Source organism: Paroedura picta, chromosome 2 (genome assembly GCF_049243985.1).
Source record: "Paroedura picta isolate Pp20150507F chromosome 2, Ppicta_v3.0, whole genome shotgun sequence".
In the NCBI taxonomy this organism is placed as follows: Eukaryota; Metazoa; Chordata; class Lepidosauria; order Squamata; family Gekkonidae; genus Paroedura; species Paroedura picta.
Genome location: NC_135370.1, coordinates 168,273,010 through 168,297,767, shown reverse-complemented (window position 1 = coordinate 168,297,767; position 24,758 = coordinate 168,273,010). Strand labels below are relative to the sequence as shown.

Below are 24,758 nucleotides of genomic sequence, written 5' to 3'. Positions count from 1 at the left end.
CTTCCATTCAGTTAGTGAGTGGTTCTTGCTAGTGGAGTTTGTGGGGCAGTCTGCTGGTGTTCATTCTGCAGATATGGCCAAACCATTGCAGTCTGTGCTTTTGGATTTGTTCTTTAATTTGCAGCTGGTTGTCACATTTTCTCTGAATTGTCTCATTTCGATTATGATCACATAGAGAGACATCCAAAATCTGCTGCAGGCATTGCATTTGGAAGGTCCAGAGTCTGTTTATGTCAGGTTTTAGTAAAGTCCATGCTTCTGATCCATATAGGAGGATTGGCAGAATTAGTGTCCGGAAGAGATGAACTTGAGAGAGATGTTTGTCTTCTTCCAGAGGCACCATTTGAGTATGGCAAATGCTGATGTTGCTTGGCCAATCCTACTGTGGGCTTCAGTGGTAGATGGCACTTTCTTTACTTGCATTAATGATCCTAAAGATTTAAATTCTTTGATTTGCTCAATTTGGGCTTCAATGAGGTATACATTTGCTGGTGATCCATCTGTGGTTATGACTTTGGTCTTGTCCAAATTTATTTTTTAGCTGTAAGATTGGGTGATGCAGGCAATGTCATAGAGGATGTTAGTGTAGCCTCTGCATCTGTATCAGCAAATACGGCACTATCATCTGTAAACATCCTATCTGTCAGGAAGTTGTTTTGGCCATACTGAACTTCACGCCTATTCTTGAATATTTTTCTCATAATAGCATCAACTACGATGTTAAAACTTAGGGGAGAGGCCACATCTCCTTGGTGCACTCCAGTATGGATGGTGGACTCTTCTGATAGCTCACTTCAAATTTGCACTTTGGTTGTTGAACCATCATATGCTGTTTGGAGAGTGTGATTATTTTCTGGGGCACATTTTCAGTTTCTAGTACCTTCCATAGAGAAGGCCAGTGGACACAGTCAAAAGCGGATTTGAAGTCAATAAAGACAATGACAGTTCTCTTTCCCCACTTAATTCTTTCCTCTGCTATTGATGGATGGTGAACATTTGATCAATACAGCCCCAATGTGGCCTAATTCCTGCTTGATCTTCTCTGTTCGTGATATTCCTGTAGCCTTGGTTGGATGATCTTCTTGAACACTTTGAATATGGCACACAGCATCTTTCCAAGCCATCATTTTCTCGGGGGGGGGGGGGGATCTTTGCCATCTAGAGTTCAATTGTAATTCTGGGAGATCCTGAAATTCCACCTTGATGTCGCAATCTCTGTCTGACTAGATACCACCTGATTTGAATGAAGTAGTCCTAGCTGCTTGCTGTTGTTCTACAGCAACAATCCTATGAGTGCCAGTGTTATATATTATTTATTTGTTTGTTTATTTGTTTGTTTGTTTATTTATAATCTGATTTCTATGCCACCCCGTAGCAGTTAGAGCAGGGGTAGTCAAACTGCGGCCCTCCAGATGTCCATGGACTACAATTCCCAGGAGCCCCTGCCAGCGATGGACATATGGAGGACCGCAGTTTGACTACCCCTGAGTTAGAGCCTCGGAATAAGGTCTGGGAGACCCAGGTTCAAAGCCCTATTACAGAAGTTCACAGGGTGGTTTTTTGGACCAATCACATACTTTCAAACCTAACCAGCCTTACGGGACTGCTGTGTGGATAAAGAGGAGGAAAGGTGAATAATGTAGGCTGCTTTGGTCCCCGCTGTAGAAAAAGGTAGGGTATTATGAAGTAAATAAATAACAGATATAATTGAAGATGGGAAGCAGATAAAAGGCATGTTGGTGAATGCCTCAGAAGAAAAGAATGAGGCAGGCAAAGGGGGGTGAATATCAGTGTTGCCAGGGGAGGACAATATAAGCCAAAGGGATGTGTTGCCTCCACTACCACCACAACCTCCTCAAGTCTTTGAGGAAAGGGACTCAGCATCTGTGCCCTATTGTTGGCCCTCCAGAAGAACTGGCCAGCCACTGGACTAGATGGACCACTGGTCTGATCCAGCAAGGTGTTTCTTATGTTTTTGCAATGACCAGAAATGCCAAACTTCTAGCAAGGTGAGCTAGCAAAATTCTCCCTGATTGGGTAAAGGGGAGATAGCTCCTATTCCAAATAAGGAATTGGGGGGGGGGAGGCATTCTGGGCAAAGAGGAGGCATGTTGGAGGCACTTAGTTACCTCATTGATTGGCTTTTCTGCCGGAAAGTCAAACCAGCCCAAATTAGATCAGCCTGAAGTTAAGAACCTCTCAGAAGAAAATGCTAATGTGAACATAGGTCTTTGTTGGCAGGAATGTTAATGCAGCTGGATCCTCGGTGTCTAAGTGTACCTTGATTAATAGCTTAAGAGGTCCTGATTAACGGTCTGATTGCCCGGCACTAGGCAGTTTATTGGCCTCGCTCTCTCCCTCTCTCTGCAAATCTCTCACTCCTCAGTAGTTTTGACGAGGTCTCCCTCACCCCAGCCTTCAGGGTCAGAAACTCTTGACCCCCAAATGCATCTAACCGAGGAGCTGTCCTGGCCTCAGGATGGAAAGAAGATGGAATGGCCAACAAAAAATATAAGTTTAACCACAGCACGGAGAAAGAGCAAGAAGTCCTCATGGACTTCCATCCACACTGCAAAAGATTTCCACAATCTTTCTCCACATGATGCTCATGCAGGGAGCTTTGTGAGGAGGAATGGCTGAGGGGATGTTATGTTGAGCAGCATAGCGCTTAAAGTAGCAGGCCGGGTTTTCCCCTCCCATATTTTCATTTTACTCACTGGTAAGTTCCTGTTTCTTCAGGGCAAGGTGTCTGTTTCCACACGTTTTGCTCTCTCTAGTGGCCGATTCAATATTACACCGGGGTATATCCAGCATATCTCCCTGCTGATCTAAACCTCAGGGAGATATGCTGGAAATAAACCAGTGTAATACTGAACTGACCACTAGAGGGAGGAACAACACATCTAGAACTGGGGGGGGGGGGCAGAAAGAGGAATTTAGCAGCAAGTAAAATAAGATTGGTTAGGGGCTTTCAGTACAGTCTAGCACCTTTACCTGGAGGCCTCGGCCATGATCAAAGAGTCCTATATAGGTCTGTCGGGCTGGCACATGAAGAACCCCAAAGCAGAATCAGCAGCTGTCCCCCCTCCCTGCCTTGATTTTATGGCATAGACAGATTTTACCTAAATCTTCTCTCCTATTAACTTATAAGGCTGTGGAGTGCATGCTTTCCTCTACAGTGCTGCATTCAACCCAGTTTTGCGCTATCCCTTTCACAAGGCCAAAAAGGTAATAAAGGGACAGAAGGTGTTGATTGTACCATCAGCCAGTTAAGCAGAGAATGTGAATTTTTCATTAGCTACATGGAGATAGATTGAGATGAGCAGTGATTAAATAGCCTGCCACAAACGTGGTCAGCCTTTAAGGTGCTATTGGACTCTTGCTCTTATTAACGACAGTTATTCTTAATTGTGGCTTCGTGTGATACATGAGTGCAGGCGTCTCTGCTATGTCCAGCTTTAATCCTGGCTCATTTCCAAGTTGCAGAGAGAAGGCTCTGAAAACCACATTTGTTGAGATAAGCCAGGATCTCTGTATTTATTTTGCTTATCGGATGGCATGTGTGTCACGCAGCCAGGAAACCCTACGATTAACTGGCTGCCACTCAAGAGTTCTTTGGAGGTGGTTTGCCATGGCCTATCCCTGCGTCATGACCTTGGTGTTCCTTACTGGCCGCCCTCCTGATTCCTAGCCCGGGCCTGCTCTGCTAGGCTTCCAAGATCTGACACGACCAGGCTGGCCTGGGTTATCCAGGTCAGATTCCAGGACTTCGGAGACTGCCTGGGATGGGAGCCCTAGTTCTAGATACTAACCATGGTTATAAGAAACCAAGGTTTTGCACAAGGTCTTAAGTGAGCATATAAACCTGAACAGTGATGACACCTGGGTGTAAACTGTACAGAGCTTTTATTCCAACCCCAGATCGATTCAGTCCCTGCCCTCTACACAGAATGCGATTTCCGTTCGGATTCTGGCCGATTTAAATTTTCCTTCTGCAGCAAGGAGGATTGATCCGGAGTGACACTACCTTTATTGTGCGATATCTCAGAGTGCTGTTAATCCTCAATATCCATTTGGGAAAGAAAGCTCCGTGGTAGAGAACCTCTGAGAGGCTACACCTGGTCATGTGACATGCTTGCCTTAAAGGAGAAGCCCCTAATTTCTCTCAACTTCTGTCGGTCCTGGATTTTTCCTCCCTCCTCTGCCTTTTTCGATCTTCTCCCCCATCCCTCCAAGAAAAGAAAGAGGCTCCCTGCCTGGCTCATCCCCCCTTCAAGTAAAGAAAGAAAGAGGCTTGGCTCCCCCCCCCTTCTGAACTACCTTAACCATGTACAGAAGACTTTCCTGTTTCAATGGGGAGGGGGTGGGGAAGAGGAAGACCCGAGTTCAAAGCGATCTGAATTCAACAGGATTGACAATGGAATAAAGAAAGTAAGTGCAGACTCTGCCCAGGTTGGGTTCCAGGACTTCAGTGACTGCCTGGGAGGGGATCCCTAGTTTTAGATACTAACCATGGTTATAAGAAACAAAGGTTTGCACAAGGTCTTAAGTGAGCATATAAACGTGAACCATGATGACACCTGTTGGCCAAGCAGACTGGGATTTGGTGCCACTAGGGACTTGCAAAATTGGCTCCTGTGTCATGTCCAGAGTAGCCAATGCCAGCCTGGGGTATTTTCAGAAATTTGAGGAAGGTGCCAGTGGAGGGTAGAACTTGAGAAGGGATAAAACTTGAAATGTGTGGTGTACCTGCAGCCTGAATAGACTTAACTAGCCGGAGCTCATGGGAACTCAGGAACTGTGGACAAGGGGGACTATCAAAGAAGACCAGGGTTGGTACAAACAGGAAGGCAAAGGCAAGCCACTTCTGCTCCTCTCCTGCTCTGAACATCCCATGAGGAGTTGCCACCATTTGGCTACAACCTGATGACACTTATAGATTACAATAGATGGTGTGACGTTGACTATTGAGAAAACATTCTTCAGGCTTTGAGAAACCCCGGAAGTGATGTCAGTGGGCCACAACTTCCTTCCATGTCCCCAGAAATCACATGTCATCAGAAGTGACATCACCCAGACACTCCCACCAGATGTGACATCACCAGGCCACTCCCACAGCACAGGAAGTGACAGCACAGCAACATTTTCTGATTATCTGTGAACAGAACCATACCTCTACTCTGGGCTGGCTACCAGTTTGCTCTTCTTCACCAAAGGGGGCCTGCAGTGGGAGCCTGCAGAAATAGGGCTGGGGCAGGCCTATGCTGCTCTGCCGCCTCTGCCCCCCAATGCCAGAACCTGCCCCGTAGCCTACTCCACTCGGCCAGGAACAGGGCTGGGGGACGCTTATGCCGCTTCATCCCTGAATCAGCAGGGAGTTGCAAAACAGGCCTGCTGTGGAGTTTGCCCTCTGAAGCTGCCGCTTCCTCCACAGCAACTGTTGCAATCCTGGGAGAACTCCAGCCCCTCTCATCAGTTCTCATCTCCAGCCCCTATCATCAGGTCTCATCTACCATGCCTCTTTGCTTACCGCAGATTTCACAACAGTGGCCAGCTGGCTTCAGTGGGCTCTTGCACATTGGCACTGGACACCGGCCTTCCGAATTCTGGAGCAGGGCAGCACAGATTCTGTGATGGTCCTTGAATGAGAAGAACTGGATCACTCCTCGAAGAGAAAGATCAACAGCGGTGACCTGTCTCCCCGAGTTCTCCCACCCGTCCTTCGCCGCAGGCAGAAAGCGTGTGCCTCAGAAGAAGCGGCAAGATGAAACTCACCGCTGCGTTTCCACATTCACAGCCAGATTTGTCTGGACATCTGGCGTTGGACAGCTGGATTGCCCCTTGCCCGTGGAACTGCAGCTTTGCAGAACGGCTCTTCATGTACTCTGCCAGGGTGTCGTTGGCAGTGAACTTCTAATGGACAGTTCAGGTAGAGAAAACACGGATCAATTTGAGTGGCTAGCAGTAAGTCAGTTTTGTCAACAGCAACAAAACAACCCCACAGCCATAATTTACAATCAGAGCGGTTCAGTTAACGCCCAGGCTGTTTCCTGGAATGCCAAACACCTGCTGTTGAGGAAACCATCCAGGAGCATCTGAACAGGAGATGTCATAGGCCAGGGGCACTCAACTTGGTGCTATGGCAACCACGGACACCTCTTCTGGCACCCGCCAAGTGTTTTTAGAAAGTGGGTGGGGCTCGGTGCCCAGCAAGGCCATTGGAAATTTGATTGGCTGAGCAGCCTTTTAAAAACGTCGCTTTGGCAGCAGCTGCCACCACAGCACCAGGATCTTCATGGTGTGACTGAAGCTAAGCTGCGGCCGCCATTTTGTGACTGGCTTTGTCCCCTGAGGCAGCCATTTTGTGACTGGCTTTGTCTCCTGAGAGAGCCAGTTTGGTGTAGTGGTTAGGAGTGCGGACTTCTAATCTGGCATGCCAGGTTCGATTCTGCACTCCCCCACATGCTGCCAACTGGGTGACCTTGGGCTCGCCACGGGACTGATAAAACTGTTCTGACCGAGCAGTGATATCAGGGCTCTCTCAGCCTCACCCACCTCACAGGGTGTCTGTTGTGGGGAGAGGAAAGGGAAGGCGACTATAAGCTGCTTTGAGACTCCTTCGGGTAGGAAAAAGTGGCATATAAGAACCAACTCTTCTTCTTCTTCTTCTTCTTCTTCTGCTCCTGAGGCAGTGTGGCAGTGTGGCATTTTGTGGCAGTGCCCACCACAGTGTGTCAGAACTCCAAAACTTCCTGCTAGGCTTGCCAACTTCCACGAGGCAAATGGAGTTCTCCTGCTATTATAATTGATGACCAGACATCTAAGATCAACTATCCCTGGAGAAAATGGCTTCTTTGGTGGACTCAATGGCATTATACTCTGCTGCGGTCTGTCCCCTCTAGGATTGCCAGGTCTGATTGCGAAATACCTGGAGATTTTGGGGGTGGAGCCTGGAGAGAGTGGGGTTTGGTAAGGGGATGGACCTCAGCATGGTATACTGCCATAGAATCATCTCCCAATGCAGCCATATTCTCCAGATAATTGATGTTGGTTATCTGGAGATAAATTGTAATAACGAGAGATTCCCCAGCTGCCACCTGGAGACTGACAACCCTGCCCCTACCCCTAATCTCTAGGTATTTCTTACCCTAGATCTGGCAACCCTCGCCTGCAGGGACCCCTGCCATCGCTCCTCATGGCTCAGAGGCAGCTGCCCCGGCCACACCGAACAGGGCCTGAGATCGCCACAAATACATTCTTTCCTGCCAGGATAACTGGAGAAGCCAGGCCCAAGGAAGCAGCTCTGTACAGACGTGCCTGGCCCACAAGCTGTGCTCTGGGCACCAAGCCAGACTGCGGCTCCTGTGGATGTAGCCTCAGAAGGTCATGGTCAGTTCTTTGCAGTATGAGGCCCGCAAAGCAACCATACCTTCCTTCCCTCTAGGACGACTGAAGCCTCAGTTCTAGACCGGTTCAACAGCTTTGCATTGAACTGCAGATGCCCTAGTGCCGCTTGTGCATTTGTCAGGCCTGCCCAGGCCACCAGCAGGGGACAGGGGAGTACTGTTGCCACCTCCAGGTTTGGAAATCCCTGAGACCTGGAGGTGGAACATGAGGAGCGTACAGATCTCAGTTGGGCACAATGGCATAGAGTCAGCTCTCGAAAGCATCTGTTTTGTCCAGAGGCAATGAACCCTGGAGCCCGAAGATGAGCTCTGAGAGATTCTCAGGCTGCACCTGGAGGTTGGCACCCCTAGCTGCCTGCCAGTCTTTGGAACTAACTGACCTGACTTGACTGGAGGAGGGGGGGGCGGTTCCTTTTGCTCAACTCGGGCTAATTGATTATCTAAGTGCTTCCTGCTCCTGTTCCTAAGGAAAAATTGATAAATTAAGAATCGTAGGACCCAGTGAAGAATCAGATACAAACAAGAAGAAGAAGAAGAGTTGGTTCTTATATGCCGCTTTTCCCTACCCAAAGGAGGCTCAAAGCGGCTTACATTCACCTCCCCTTTCCTCTCCCCACAACAGACACCCTGTGGGGTGGGTGAGGCTGAGAGAGCCCTGATATTCCTGCTCGGTCAGAACAGCTTTATCAGTGCTGTTTTGAGACCAAGGTCACCCAGCTGGCTGCATGTGGGGGAGTGCAGAATCGAACCTGGCATGCCAGATTAGAAGTCCGTACTCCTAACCACTACACCACGCTGGCTCTCTGAGGCACTGGGATACCAAGGTGGCAAATAAAATATCCAAAATAGACTTCATAGAGTCTTCAATCTTCTGATATTTCTTTATTATTTATATTCAAAACAGTCCCAAAGTGTTTCGTCCACTAGCTTTGTTTTCAGACCAACTTCAATTTTGCAAATATATCTCTTAAATAGAGTGTAAGGTCGTCATAACAAGAGCTACTCGTAGCTTATGGCCCATGATTGAAATATTGCCACACTGCTGGATGATAGTTCTGGGTCTAACCAGATATTCTATGATGGCATTTCCCCAGCAATTCCCTTCCTTGCTACCCTGGGCAGCAGGGGGCAGCACCGGCAGGGCAAAGGAAGTATCCCTTATATCCTTTCTGTCCTGGCAACTTGCTTGCCAGGACAACTGATAAGCCTGTGTGTTTAGTAGGCACAGACTACAAGTTCTTTGAAAACACAGCTCTTTAATGAATCACACCAGTCAAAATACCAAACAACAACAATGGGGAAACATCAACTTATATACAGTTCTGTGGGCCTGCCAAGAGCTCTGACTGACCTTCAATGTAGCCCTTAGATTGGTCCATAGAGTTCATAATTTAGAGTCTATGATTGGTTCCTTTACAAGCCTTCATTTGCATGGTGAGTCACATCGGCATCATTCTGCCACATATATAACAACGACCTTAGTTGAACTGAGCTTGGCATGTCTTTCTGACGGCCACACTCTTTCAACTTTCAAAAAAATACCTAGGTTTGGCCTACAAATATGATCCCTCAGTGTCTGAAGTAGGGTTGCCACATTTGTATCAGCAATGCCTGGGAGTCTCTGAGGGGCAGAAACAGAAGGGGGAGCATTGCTGGCACTTCAAAGTTACTTACAAGTGGGCACCCAGAAATGACATCATGGCACCAGCCTCAAGAAATTATTTCAGTCTTTATGGTAAAGGCCATATGATCATTCCCTCTCCCATAAATCTCTATGGCAAAGACCATAGAGGTTTGGGAGTTCCTAGAGTGCTACAGGCACTGTGACATCACTTCCTTGTTCTTGTCCAGGAAATGTACCACCATTGTACCTGCCTATTGTTTTCCCCACTACTCCATTGGCTTGGTGGTGGGGACTACTGGACTCAATATTCATAAAAGGGGAGGACACTCAAAATCAAGTTATGAGTGAAAAGTTTGATAAACCAGCACCTGGTTTATTTTGCTGTATCTATGTTAAATCTGCGGGTTCAAAGGAAGCCAGGACCAATGGGAGTTCAATCAGCACTTTATTGTGTTCTCAGCATGATTTTAAAGGTAAAGCTATCCCCTGTGCAAGCACCGAGTCATGTCTGACCTTTGGGGTGACGCCCTCTAGCGTTTTCATGGCAGACGCAATACGGGGTGGTTTGCCATTCCCTTCCCCAGTCATTACCGTTTTACCCCCCAGCAAGCTGGGTACTAATTTTACTGACCTTGGAAGGATGTAAGGCTGAGTCAACCTTGAGCCGGCTGCTGGGATCCAACTCCCAGCCTCATGGTCAGAGCTTCAAACAGCATGTTGGCTGCCTTACCACCCTGCGCCACAAGAGGCTGCAGCATGATGTTACAAGAGGCAAAACTGAACTGAGAACCCACTGAAAAACTTACATACCGTAGCAAACAATGGATCTTCCCTTCAATGAACACTGTTGGTCAGTTTCAGTTTAAATCGACTGATCCAGCAGGTTCCCGTTCTTTCAAAACTCTCGAAACAGAAGGTGGTGAAGCAGCATCTCTGCTTCAACCCATCCGTGCGTTCCAGTTTTACCTGACCCATTATGGAGATGCTCCTGAGACGTATCATCTGCTCGGATGACTCAATATTCACCCGGAAGGATGTTTCGGGCCGAAAGAGGACATCGTCGTCCTGGCATGGGACATGCTCTTCGTCCACTGAGAACATGTACTTGCCCCTCTCCAGGTCTTCCAAGGAGACTGCAGCTTGCCACAGGGTGGGGTCATACCACTGGAAACTCCCCAAGCCGGTAAATTTGATTTCTGAACCTATTAAAACAGAGATAACAATTAGTGGTACATGCTTCAATGAATGCTTTCTTCTTATTAATGGCTGGTATTAATGCACAAGTGTTGTGTCCGGCAGTAATCTAGGAAGAGATTTGCTTGCTCCAGCCAGCACTCTGCCCCAAGCCAGGGTGTCAAAACCATGCCTGATTCTGCTATTTGCTCTTTTATTATTTTGCTCTGTTTGCTGTCCATATAACTGATTACTTCAGATGTCTAGGGTCTGAATTATAGCAGTAGTGGGTTAGCAAGTTAGTGGGGGAATTTCCTGTCTGGTTGCCTGGCACTACTATCTCTACAATGGCCTTGGAAAGTGGTTTGTTTGTTTATTTCCCGCCACTCCCGTAAAGCTCGTAAGGTTGTGCCTCTATAGCTAACAGAAGGATGGCATCTTGGAATCTTCATGCCCAAATGGATTTTCGGGGGAAGCAGGGGGGACTTGGAGGTGGTAGGGCAATGGACAGCAGAAGTTAGTCTTAGCAAAGCTTCCAAGAAGCTTCATTGTTGTTCTTTTTCAATTAAGAGATTTGCCTGCAAATGCAGGGTTTTTTTTATTGAAAACAATTGGGTAAAACGTCACACATGGCAGAGTTCAAAGGCAATAGTCTCAGCATTAATATTGTCCAAAGATAGCTTCTTCTTCCAAGCCCAGGGATATTGCTGATCTGTTGAAAACAATGCCTCTAAGGCACCAGGCGCATCTGGCTAGTGGTAAAACTGAATAGGACTGAAAGTTGACCCTTATATTGGTGGGATTTCACAGATGGTGCAGTCCAATCTGTAAAGGAACTCAACCCTGTTCTCTCTCCTGTAGCCTTTTATGCCAATAGATAAGGAATCAAGTCCTACGTTTCCATTCCAACAATGAAGGAACTTTTCTCTGATGCAGAACCTTCAGAAGCCATCAGAAGCAAGGCTATAGAAAGGAGGGGACGGGGGTGGGGAGGAAGGATCAAAATCCAAGGATCTTGCTCATCCTAATGATCCATGGAACCAGCCAAATGATGTAGTCTTTGTGTGTGGAGGGGTCATGAGTGGCCCTCTGCAACCTTCATCAGAAGGTTCATGAGCCTCTCCTTGTGACAGAGAAGAAGAAGATGAAGAAGAAGAAGAAGAAGAAGAAGAAGAAGAAGAAGAAGAAGAAGAAGAAGAAGAAGAAGAAGAAGAAGAAGAAGAGTTGGTTCTTATATGCCACTTTTCTCTGCCCGAAGGAGTCTCAAAGCGGCTTGCCTTCCCTTTCCTTTCCCCTGTGAGGGAGATGAGGCTGAGAGAGCCCTGATATTACTGCTCAGTCAGAATAGCTTTATCAGTGCTGTGCTGTGGCGAGCCCAAGGTCACCCAGCTAGCTGCATGTGGGTGAGCGGGGAATCAAACCCAGCTCGCCAGATTAGAAGTCCACGCTTCAAACCACTACACCAAGCTGTCTCTCTAGAGAAAAGTTCCACCATCAGGGAAAGGAGATACAGGATCCAACCCAGGGAACCTAGTCTTAATTTGGATATGAGTAGCTGGCACAGTTTCTGGGTAGAGGAAAGTACTATCAAGTCCCCACCATTTTATGAGGACCCTGAAGGGTTTTCAAGGGAAGAGAGGCAATTTGCCATTGCGTTCCTCTGTGTAGCAACCCTGGACTTCCTTTGTTGTCTCCCATCCAAGGACTAACCAGGGCCAACCCTGCTTAGCTTTCAAGATCTGATGAGGTTGGGCTCACCTGGGCTATCCATGTCAGGGCCCAGGCACACTGATTGCTAGCTTGGAGCCATTCAGCATTTTTGAGGGCAAGCCAACTCTCCACAGTGATGAACCATAATCCTCCAACCATAGCTGGTTTACCGCTCTAGACATATGACAGAGATGGTGTGCTGCACTTTTGGAAGCCACTGGAGAGGACCATGGAGCCGCCTCCCACAAATATTCCAGGCAAATAGGCCTCAAGGGGGAAGCTGTTGATGACAATAAACTTGACGGCTTTATTAGCAATATACTAGCCATCGGTGTTGCGTGCGTGTGTGCGTGTGTAGGGGGTAAGTCACAGCTCTCTGCGAGTGCGACTGTAAACATGCCATCCACGAAACTGCTTCTCATCCTTCCTCGGCTAGGGAATTTAATATGAAATAAACAATACACTGGGGCTGCGGAACACAGTGTATTACTGAAATTCATATTTAATTCATTAACAGTCTTCTTTCTGTTTAATATTAACGAAGCTGTCATAGATTTTGCACACCATCCAGCACACTCATAAGAACCAAGAACTGGAAAGACCTCGTGGCTAAGAGGATGACCAGGCAACATCAGAGGAAGGTCTCAGCCTCTATGTTCTGTTGTTGGCCCTCCAGAGGATCCGGTTGGCCGCTGCATGAGACAGGATGCTAAGATTAGGGGATGTGATCCATGCCTAGGCACTAGGAGGAAACTGGGACAGGAAGGGGTGGCCGTCGTGGATGGCATGGCATCTCTTCTAGGCCAGATCTGGAAGTGGCGTCATGCCTTGCTAGGAACAGCCAGAAACTCTATGGCAGAACCATAGAGTTACCTGCAATTACTAGGGAGGACTGACATCTGAATTTTCTACAGAGGTGACATCTTAATGTTGCTTGAAGAGCCTGTTTTTCTTGATTTTTCCTCCACCTTTGCTTAGAGTGGCAACAGGAAATGAGCTCCAGGAGTGGGGGATCCCTTGCCCCCAGAAGGGACTTGGTGCCCTATGGTAAATTTATATCTAACTCATAGGGAACTTAGATTGTATGGGACTAGGAGACTCGCCCCCCCCCCCTATAAAACAGAAATATCATCATCATTTAGAACAGGGGCTCCCATTTTTGTTCAGACTGTGGTCTCTTCAGGAACTTAGGGAGTGGGCACCATTGCAAGATGGCTGCTGTGGTTCAGCTGATCTTGAAAATATCAAGAGGACGCAAGGTATCCATCCTCCAGTGATCCAGGAGGGTATACGAATGGGTGAAGACTCCAAAATTCTTCTGTATGACTTCCTGGTCCACATAGATGAAGGAAAGCCAGGAGCAGGGCCGGATTTACATGAAAAGAGGCCCTAGGTTATTCCACTTATGTCGCCCTTTCACCTCCCATTTTTAAGTTTGTAAATTGCATGAGAGATAATTAAATACATCATTACTGTGATATATATCAATATGCTAAATGAAACATGTTGTGATTAGTGTAATAGTGTAATTTTAATTTTGCTAACAATTTGAATATAGGCCCCTCTTGATCTTGAGGCCCTAGGCTGAAGCCTACTTAGCTTATAGGAAAATCCGGCCCTGGCCAGGTGCAGCTATTTATTTCAAGGAAGTAGCAAACGGGCATCAGGATGTCCTTGGTGGGTTCTATGCTGGCGACTGAGAGCTCTATATGTGTTTAACAGCTGCAAGGTAAACTTTCCCATTCACTTCAGTGGAGGAGGTTGCTTCTCATGGGCATCATTTGCCTGCCCAAGGCACTGCCTTCCATTGACATGAATGGGAAACACCGCAGAACTGGAATCTCTACCAAAACACGGGCTCTCCTCCTCCACCTCCTGTCCAAAACCAAACTAAAACACTATACTCAGTTTAGAGAACGGAGAACTAATAGGGGACTTGATAGAGGTTTATAAAATTAGTCATTGGGTACAGACAGCAGTGCCCTGACCTGGAGAGCACAGATCAGCCCCATCATGGCAGATCTTGGAAACTAAGCAAGGTCAGTCCTGGTTAGTATTTGGTTGGGAGACCACCAGGGAAGTCCAAGATCATGATGTAGAAGCAGACAGTGGCAAACCATCTCTGAATATCTCTTGTCTCGAAAACCTCACTGGGTCATCAGACGTTAGCTGAGGTTTGATGGCCAAAGAGAGAGTGTAAAAGGAGAACGTTGGGGCATCCAATGATGGTAATGGGCAGCACATTCAGGATGGGCCAAACAAAAATATTTCTTTGTGCAGAGAATGATTAAAAGAACTGGTAGGCCGCTGTGTGAGACAGGATGCTAAGACTAGAGGATGTGATCCAGCAGGGTATTCTGCTGAATCCAACATGGCACCATGGCTGAATCTGCACTGGGCTGTTTATCCCCAGTGACCCTGAATTTTAAAAAAGTCATCTTCATGTTATTCGATTTCTATTTTGATATTTAGCGCTTTAAATTTTCCCTCTGCAACGTCTATGATTGATCCGTGGTGACAGTTGTGCTCCATTCCCCCCCTTCCTTTGGTTGTAGAGGAGACGGCAGGAAATAAGCCCCTCTCCAGACTTGTGCTCCTTCAGTATCAGCTTTCGCGACCACCACCTCCCTCCCCCTCTTAGCTTCCCCAATCAAGTGGGAAAGATAGAGCAGCCACACAATTAAGTGCAGAATGCAAGGTCTGTTTCAATTCGGGAAAAACAAAGGCGGGAGACCTAGGTTCAGATCGATCAGAATTCAGCTGGATTGACAAGGGGGGTGGGGGTATAAGTGCAGAACCAGCCCAAGTTGTGCTTAAACCACAGAAATGAATGCATGAACCAGGCAACCACAAAATACAAACATTTATGCTGTTGATATGATTTTCCTCATTTGCAATTGGAATCTGCAGTCAGTCCCAAACACTTGAGTATTTCCATTATAGTACATTAAAATAGCCTTCCTGCTCACTTAACTTACACTGTCAGATCTGGGTCTGAAAGAACCCGCGGTTCCCAAGTTCCAGACCCCCATTAAATTAAGCCACGGGTGCGGCATTCAAACCCACCTCTGCAGCTAAGGGCCTGCGAACTTGCATTTCCTTGCATTTGTCCTCAAAACAATGAACAATCCGAACAATGAGCGTTCTTCCGCTGGAAACATCCCCCATGCAAATGCCCGTTTGGCAAGCACGCAGCACAATTAATTTTAATGGGCTTCCCAAAGGAGACATTCCTGGTGGAATGTATGTAACCAATGTTTATCATCTCCTTTCCTCCTTCTTCTCCTTCCTTCTTTAGGAAAAAAAAAAAGAGGAAAGCTCCAACTATAATTTCAAAACTTTGAGGGGCTCCGGGGAAAAGTTAATTATGACTTTGCAAATGACTCAGGCAAGCAGCGTAACGGAGGTTTATTCTCAATGAGCTTAATTTGCATGACTAATGAATGGTAGATTGCGCACAATACCTGTCTCACATCTTGGTTCATAATTGCCGTCAAAAGCTGCAAACCCAGCACCAGGGGCCATAATGAATTCTCCATTCAGTGGAAGGTACTATAAACAAACAAAGAGAAGCAGGGTTTGGAGGCGTGATGTTCCAACATTAACAACGTTCGTACACAGCTAGCATTTCCCCACCACAAGGAACTTCAACAGCACCCATCTAGCCATTCAAAATTACTATCTAGAATTAGGCAACCTCTTCATTCTGCCTTCCATTCATCTCACTGGATCGATGGAGAAGCAGAAGGAAAAAATGGAGGCGGACCAAGGCAGGGAAACTGTGATGTCATATCCAGGTGAGCACCCGGAAGTGACATCACAGCACCCGACATAAATAAAAATAAATAATGAATCTTTTATTTTTATAACCCACCCTTCCTAAATGTTTGGGGCGGATAACAACATGGACTGAACAATTATAAAATCATATAGAAATACCATAAAAGCATTATATTTCTGGAGGCCCGAACTAGTGCAGGCTTAGGTTTGGGGGGGGGGGGGTCACATCTTTAGAGGGCAGATCTCTCCATTTGCAGAAGTTGAGGACCACTTCTTGAAGGTCCATCAGGGCCATGACTGTAGGCCCTGTGAAAAAGCAATTTTGCAGGTCCCATTAAACTGTTTAAGGTCTCACGGGGCCCTGATCTCCTTCAGCAGAGTGCACCAGGCTGGGGCTAAGGCCGAAAAGGCCCTGGCCCTAGTCGAGGCCAATTGCACCGCCTTTAGGCCAGGGATCCTGAAACTCTAGGAATTCTACAGGTCTCTATGGTAAAGAGAGCGGAAGGGTTCCTAGAGTATCATTGACATTGTCACATGACTTCCACCTGGATGTGATGTCGTGGTGTCTGCAGTGCTCCCACCTTCCAAGATCAGCCCCCCACCCCAAAACATTCCCTGGGATCGCTAGCGGTGGGTGGCAACCTTATGAAGACTAGAACAGCAGCAAACATTTAGACTGAAAAACTAGGGCAACTTTTGCAGTACCGATGTCACAGATACTAGATAAAGTGGGGAATTTGATGTACTAAGGGCCAGACTGTCATGAACCCCTAGTTCCTGACCTGTAGTTGTCACTTCCTTTTGAGATTTGCTTGATTGCCTTATGCTCCTGGATCTCCTGCTGAGCTGTGGCACCTTCCCAAGCCCACTCGAGAGCTCCCTCCCATTTGGGAAAGAATCCCCTCCCATCTCCCATCTCCGCCTGCATTTCAAAGGCTCATCCTGTTCTCACTCTCTTATCTCAAGGCTGTTCTCACTGGGAGCTCAGTCTAAATATCAGATGGCTGACTTGGCTGTTTTGGCATCTTGTAGATCAAAAGGAGAGCCTCTTGTGGCGCAGAGTGGTAAGGCAGCTGTCTGAAAGCTTTGCCCATGAGGCTGGGAGTTCAATCCCAGCAGCCGGCTCAAGGTTGACTCAGCCTTCCATCCTTCCGAGGTCGGTAAAATGAGTACCCAGCTTGCTGGGGGGTAAACGGTAATGACTGGGGAAGGCACTGGCAAACCACCCCGTATTGAGTCTGCCATGAAAACGCTAGAGGGCGTCACCCCAAGGGTCAGACATGACTCGGTGCTTGCACAGGGGATACCTTTACCTTTACCTTTAGATCAAAAGGAAATGTGTTGCTCTTCCTGTGTGAATCAATGTTCCCGCCGAATGCTGTCCCTATGCCCCCCTCACCTAGCTAAGGTATATATGCTTTGCGGCCCCCTTGCCCAGCATCTCTGTCAAGATTCCTGTCTAAGAGTATATGCAATGTGCTGATCTTTGTCCTGATTTTCCAAAAAAAGACTTAATTAAAGCTTCACCCTGAAGTCCGAGAGCCAGACCCTGGAGATGGCTCCCATGTAAAAATGCCAGAAGATCTGATTTAGATTGGAACCATGACAGGGGAGGCACTCCCAATAGCACATGTAGGGTATGGCGACTGGGGCTTATGAGTCAGCTGTATGCTTGATGGGGGGGGGGGGCACGCTGGGCCCTGTGAAACCCCATGGACTCCTCCCTCCTCCCCCATTTTCTGAGCCAACATGGCCCAGGGGTGTAGCATTCTTTGCCCAGTCAGGCAGTGGCCCCTGCAAGAAATAAGTACGCTGCAGCCCCTGATGGGACAAAGACAGCCCCCCCCTCCTTCGGGCTGTTTCGGCTCCAGAAAACAGTACCGGAGGGAAGTCAGTGTCACCTGCCTTCCTCCACACTATGGCCCTGATCCAAATGAAGCCCCATCGCACTTTTACACAGGCAAGTCCCTGGTGGCCACTTGTGTATAATATAACATGTAGGTTTGGTCCCAGTCCACCCAGTATTTTGAGCCCCAGTAACAATTAGCATGTGCATAGTGCTTTCAAGTATCTCCTTCAGCATTTCTCAACTTTTCTGCTGTTGAGGATCCCCGGAAACATTCTTCAGGCTTCGAGAAACCCCAGAAGTGGCATGAACATGCCCAATATGGTTGGGAAGCAGAGCTGTGGACACGCTCACATGGGGCCCCTCCCCTTACCAACAATTAGAATCACAGAAACATGGAACCTTAGAGTTGGAAGGGACCTCCAGGGTCATCCTGAAGAATGCAGGAAATTCACAGCTACTCTCCAGACCCAGTACTGGACAAGTGGGTTGGGGGCTCAGATCAATGTGGTCATATCACCCAATAAACGTTTAGCCCAGGGGTAGTCAAACTGCGGCCCTCCAGATGCCCATGGACTACAATTCCCAGGAGCCCCCTGCCAGCATTCGCTGGCAGGGGGCTCCTGGGAATTGTAGTCCATGGACATCTGGAGGGCCGCAGTTTGACTACCCCTGATTTAGCCAATTAAAAAACTATATAAGAAATTAATTAGCTCCCTCCCATTTGGGAAAGAATCCCCAAGGTACCACAAAACCCTGGCTGAGGAAGCCTGGCCTACTTCTATTCTCATGATGTAACCCTCACAACAACCTGTAAAGTGGGTTCATTTCTGAAAAGACAATTCATACGTTGAAGGTTCCCATAGTGGACACATGAGGCCTTTGGCTGAAACAAGCATCCAGAGTTACATGATGGGGACTCCATAGCCAGGAGCACATGAGCCCAGTTGGGATTTTGGCAGGGAAGGAAACTCTTTTTGTGTCCCTGGAAAGCAGCTATTTGCCTCCCCAGTGAACTTATTCCGGTATGGCCAGGCTAACTCTTGCTAACCCAAAATGTTGGGTCCATCCATACCCAAGAAATGTTTTCACTCTGGATGGAGTCTAGGAGTGAAGGGCTTTCTGGGTGACCTTGGGCCAGTCACAGTTCTGTCAGAGCTCTCTCGGCCTCGCCTGCCTCACAGGGTGTCTGTTGTCGGAAGAGGAAGGGAACGTGATTGTCAGCTGCTTTGAGACTCAAAAGCAGGTACAAAAAAGTAGCTCTTCTTAACAGTTTGGAAGGACCACAGTCTTCCTGATTTGCAGTTGGCCTCTAGGCTTCCCGAGTGGAGGGGATGCCACTTCAGATTTTGGGGAGGGATCTAGACCCAGCAAAGACCCCAATGTCAGCACACACCGTTCCTGCAAAGGAACACTTATTTGCACGTTGAAGTGTTCTCCTGTATAAAACTGAAGCAACTCTCATATGGAAAGTGGGTTCTAACACAGCATGTTCTCTGCCTGAGCAGTGTGATGCTCCTTCAGGCTGGTGTTCTTCTTGTATGGCGGGGAGCATTAAGACACCAGCTCTCCCCCCTCTGACTGCTTTCTGAGGCAGAGTCATGCTGCATAAGCGTTCAGAATCTGTAACTCAGCTCTAGGCCAGCTCTAAACAGGAGTTAAGGAGGAGGAGGCATGGAATACCATCTCATTCCTTCTGATCTTCACAGATCCAAGGTCTGCTTCAAGAGAAAAATCCTGACTGCGACAGCCTATCCCTGGAATCCAGCTGGGATCAACACAGCAATACGAGTGGGTTGTTAGATTGCTGGGCGGAGGGGATCGAGTTGTTTTATCGCTTTGTTTGCTATGCTTTTACCGTGTTATTGAATTTGGAATGTCCTTTTCATGGGAGTGAATGGGTTTTTATTGAGGACTTTGTGGCCCACCATGAGCCATTGGAATGGGAGTGGCGGGATAATTAATTAAGTGCTTTTCAGTAATTAATCAATTAATTAATTAAAGGTAAAGGTATCCCCTGGGCAAGCACCGTGTCATGTCTGACCCTTGGGGTGACGCCCTCTAGCGTTTTCATGGCAGACTCAATACGGGGTGGTTTGCCAGTGCCTTCCCCAGTCATTACCGTTGACCCCCCAGCAAGCTGGGTACTCATTTTGCCGAAGGATGGAAGGCTGAGTCAACCTTGAGCCGGCTGCTGGGATCGAACTCCCAGCCTCATGGGCAGAGCTTCAGACTGCATGTCTGCTGCCTTACCACCCTGCGCCACAAGAGGCTCTTAATTAATTAATTAGAAACACTTAAATAACACATGGCACTGCCTTCCACAGAGTTCATCCCATCAACATCGGTGTTGTCTGCACAGACTGGTGGGGGTCTCTCCGGGGTCTCAAATTGAGGTCTTTCACCTCACCTGCTTGCCTGGTCCTTCTAACAGGAGATGCTGGGGATTGAACCGGGGAACTTTGACATGCAAAGCAGAGGATCTTCGATTGAGCCACAACTCCTTAGGGGCAGAAAACGGCACCGTTTTGATTTTGCTTATATTCTGGTCAACTTTGTATAGTGCTTTGGAGCGGCAGCCTCTAATCTGGAGAACCATATTAGATTCCCCTTTTGTCCACCTGTTGCCAGATGGGTGACCTTGGGCCAGTCACAATTCTCTCAGAGCTCTCTCAGCCTCACCTACCTCACAGGGTGTCTGTTGTGGAGAGAGGAAGGGAAAGGTATTTGTATGCCACTTTGGGATTCCTTTGGGTCATAAAAAGAGGGGTACCAAGCCCCCAGTATTATCATTCTTTGTGATGGGTGATTTCACATTGTCTATTACAGGCAGCTCCTATCGCATCCCCAGAAAGCTCTGAGCTGCATCAAATTGGGGAATGATACCTCTTTTTGTCATCACAACAACCCTATCAGGCAGGCCGATCCAAGAGGCCGTGGCCAATCAGTGCCTTCCAATTTCCCCCCCCCAAAAAACCTGAACATTCTGTTCTGCACAGCAGCCAATCAATGGCTTCCAAGCAACCCACCAGCAAGGCAGGCCAATCAATGCTCCTCCCTAACAGCTGGAATGTTCTCCAAAATCCTGACTCTCTCTCAGGAGCTGCAGACCGGCCTCCCAAAAGTCCTGGATCTAATCCCCTCAGGACATTCCACACAGGTTGGATCAGGCTTTCTCAACCAGGGTTTCGTGAAGCCCTGGGGTTTCTTGATGGCCCCAGAAACGTTTCCGGAATGGGTGGGAGTTCATTAATTTTTAATATATTTTAAAAATGTATTAAACATTTATCAGGTGATGTAACCATATGGTAATATTGACCCCCCCCTCAAAAAATGGGCACGGGGCAGGGCCATGGGTGAATGTATACACAGCTATGCTTCCCAACCATATTCTGCATGACTGAACCCCTCCTGGGGTTTCTCAAAGCACACAATAGATAATGCGCTTCCAATGCACATTTGAAGTATATTTTGCTGTTCTGCACAGGAAAACCCAGCTGCAAAGTGCATTATCCAGTGTGTGCAGAATGGGCTGCCAGACGCTTCAGGGATTTCTCAACAGTGCAAAGGCTGAGAAAGGCTGAGTTGGATAATGCACCTTCGCTGTGCTTTTGCGGCTGGATTCTCCTGTGCGAAACAGGAAGCTGCTTCCAAAGCGCCGCACGTGCAGAACGCGAGCCCGGGAAGGAATCGGATAAGGGCGAGAGGGGGGATTAACTGTTCCGAAAGGCAGGGGCGGCCTGGATTGAACGGCGCCCGCTCTGCAGTCGCTTTCCCCTTCCCGAGGCAGAGAAATGTGCGCATCGACTCGCCTTCCCTCCCCGCTGCTTTGCTGCGCTTGGAGCGTGCCGGAGCTGCCCGGCTGCCGTGTGGCCGGCTGGCTGCACCCGAGAGCAGGCTGTTCTGCAAGGCTGGAGGGAGCGCCGGCAAGGGCCTGCTTGCAATCAAGCACTGCGTGACGCCAGCCACCGGCCCTTCTCTTCACCATAAAGGGACGATGCTGCTGCTGCTGCCGTGGAGCACCTTTTAGCTTCTCCTGGCACGGATAGAGGATTGGCAGGGGAGGGGTGGGCTTCTGAATGGAACGTGTGAATGGAGGGGGAAGCTTTTAATACAGAAAGTTTCCCACCAGGTTCCGGAAACGGGGCTGCGGCTGCGATTAGAGAGGGAAACGGGGGGAGGGCGGCAGATTCCCCCATTATCCAGTTAATTACTTTCCCTCTCTGCGTGTGTGTGTGTTTTTTAATCCGTCCTTTATGTGCTTTTGCCAGCTCTCGCCTGCAGGTGGCAGCACTTTTCTTGCACGATCTGCACAGAGAACCCAGAGGAGAGAATTCATTTTTTTTTAAATTTATTTTCCCCAGCTAGGGATGGATGGGAGGGAAGGAAGGAGGAGGAGGGAAAGAATGGGTTTTTATACCTTGCGACTTCCAGCACCCTTCTTCTCCCCACAACAGTCACCCGGTGAGGTCGGTGGGGCTGAGAGAGCTCTGAAAGGACGGCTCTGAGAGAACAGCTTTAACTGGACTGTGACTGGCCCGAGGTCACCCAGCTGGCCGCATGTGGAGGAGGTGTGGGGAATCAAACCTGGCTCACTGGCCACCATATCTGCTTGCAGAAAATGCACCTGCTTTTCCATACCAAGGGAAAGCTGGGCCCGATCCCGCAACTTTTAGGAGGAAGGAAACTGGCTAGGGTTGCCAGCTTTGGGTTGGGAAATACCTGGAGACTTTAGGGGAGAAGCCAGGATTTGGGATGAGGGGCCTCAGTGGAGTGTAATGCTGCCACCTTCCAAAGCAGCCATTTTCTCTAGGGCAGGGGTAGTCAAACTGCGGCCCTCCAGATGTCCATGGACTACAATTCCCAGGAGCCCCTGCCAGCATGCTGGCAGGGGCTCCTGGGAATTGTAGTCCATGGACATCTGGAGGGCCGCAGTTTGACTACCCCTGCTCTAGGGGAACTGGTCTCTGTCACCTAGAGGTGAGCTATAATTCCAGGGGATCCCCAGGGCCCACCTGCGGCCTGGCAGCCCTCGAAGCAGCCCAGGGCTCCATCAGTCCACAAGGGAAGCTGCTGGTCACCCAAGTCCTCACACGGAAGATGGGAAGAAGCACTGTGACTCAGGACCAGAGCACACACCTTTTTTTTTTTTTTTTTTTTGCAAAAAGGCTTCTTTCCTTTCCCCCCTCCTTTCAGGGATCTCAAATAAGGTTGCTAACAACCTGGAGTCAAAATATGCTGCCCCTATAAGAGGTGACATCTTACCAGGTGATGTCATTTACCTCCCTTCTATGGAAAGCTACAGCCACCCATTGCCAGATATGGAGCCCCTGATGAAGGCCATTGGAGACCTTTAGTGATGGAAGGAAAAGCCCCTTCTCTGGCGGGAGCTGTGCACAGAGCTAATTTGCTAAGCCAGATGGGCTGCTCCGTTCGTGCAATTCCTGGATGCATTGCAGGAAGTGCCAGGTGGGTAATGGGATCGGTCTGCAATGGACAAGCAAGTTTTGAGTCCTTAAAGACCAACAAGGTTTCTGGGGTATAAGTTTTCGAGAGTCAAAGTATTCATGATCAGTTTATGATCTGCTTTGCCCCTGGGGGGCACCTAAAGCTGTTTACATCCCTCTCTTCTGCTCCATTCAATTCTGCCCCATTATATCCTCGCAAAACCCTGTGAGGTAGGTTAGGTTGGCCCAAGGCCACCTGGTGAATTTCCATAGCAGAGTGAGTGCTCAAATCTGGGTCCTTCAGTTCTTAGTCCCACAGCCAGTTTAGTGTAGTGGTTAAGAGCAGTGGCCTCTAATCTGAAGACCAAGGTTTGATTCCCTACTCCTCCACTCTGCAACTAGCTAGGTGACCTTGGGCTAGTCACAGTCCTGATGCAGCTGTTCTCACAGAGCAGTCCTGTCAGAGCTCTCCCAGCCCCGCCTACCTTACCAGGTGTCTGATGAACCGCTTTGAGACTCCTCCGGGTAATGAGAAGCGGGTTATAAAAACCAACTATCCTTCTTCACTCTAACCACTCTACCATCCTGTCTCCCTTTGACTCTGGAAAGCTTCTACCCTGGGAAATCTCCTTCCTCCTGGGAAAAGGCGTCTGCAGGGAGCAGACCAAAGAAGTGCTACATTTGCAAGTGACTCTAATCTCTCTCTCTCTCTTTGTGATGAACAATCTTTGCTTGTGTTAAATCCCAGTATCAGCCACATATGGCTTGCAGGAAGATTATATATGCATATCTGTCTTTTTAATGAGGAAGAATGATGTTGACGCAGGGCGTTGGAGGCAAGGCGCTCTCAAATGAATATTCAGCCCCTGGGTCTCTCACCGTGCAATTCTAAACAGCCTGACACCCGCCGCCTTCCTAAAACCGTCAACTTCAGTTCCCTTCCAAGAGTGTAGCTCCGCTGAGGGTCACCCTGGCCCAGAGTCTTAAATAGAACCGCCCCCCCCCGCCCCCGGACAGCCAGTTCTTCTGCCATAATTGGATCCTGGTCCTAACGACGCGGGGACAAAAGGGAATCTACACCCGGGTTAAGATGCACCTCTCAGCTCCCACGAGCCGCTCCATCTTCTTCCATTTATCCCTACCCTTTTCACACCATCATGCTGGCTGGCTCCTATTAACACAGCAATACGTCTTGCTGTTTCCTCCCGAGGAGCCTTAAGATACACTGGGCTGTCAGCCGCCTTCTGGTGCCGTCCACAGCTGCTGCCATGGCAGTGCTCATCAATCTCTGCCGGGGCACCGTGACACTGACCCAGGCTTTCAGGAAGAAGCCGCCTTCCCGTGATTTATAGCAGGGGTTTCAGGGAGTAGGAGAGACTTTCTAGGATCCCTTCTAACTTCATAGCTCCCCCCCCCCCGCCGCCATCCACCCTGCCGGCACAAGATAAGTAGGCTGTTTTGGAACAGAAGGGGCATACAAAGTGCCAGCAAGTTGCGCATGACTTAGACCGTTTATGCACTGGGAACTTCACTTCCCCAGCTCCCGTGCAGGAGCAAAAATCGGGGACAGATGAGGAACACCGGGCCAAATGCTACCCCCTGGTGGATGCAGGAAGAGGTGGGGCAACCTGCCAACTGCAGCCTGAAGCCCAGCATGAAACCTCCAGTGCATAAACGGTCTTATTGTGACTTTCTAAGGCTTTTTGAGGCAAGGCACAAACAGAGGTGGTTTGCTCTTGTCTGCCTCTGTGTATCAACCGTGGTCTTTCTTG

General features: G+C 48.5%; 1 protein-coding gene across 1 annotated transcript in view; it reads right to left on the bottom strand.

The window, feature by feature from the left end:
* The window catches only part of AMN (amnion associated transmembrane protein), an 85,685-nt gene that overhangs the window by 14,458 nt on the left and 46,469 nt on the right, over nucleotides 1-24,758 (bottom strand). The window contains exons 4-7 of the mRNA XM_077323746.1: nucleotides 15,378-15,465; nucleotides 9,997-10,232; nucleotides 5,776-5,913; nucleotides 5,531-5,639 (exon numbers count right to left, since the gene is read on the bottom strand). Of these exons, the coding sequence (XP_077179861.1) occupies nucleotides 5,531-5,639; nucleotides 5,776-5,913; nucleotides 9,997-10,232; nucleotides 15,378-15,465 (571 nt within the window). The remainder of the gene's footprint in view (nucleotides 1-5,530; nucleotides 5,640-5,775; nucleotides 5,914-9,996; nucleotides 10,233-15,377; nucleotides 15,466-24,758) is intronic.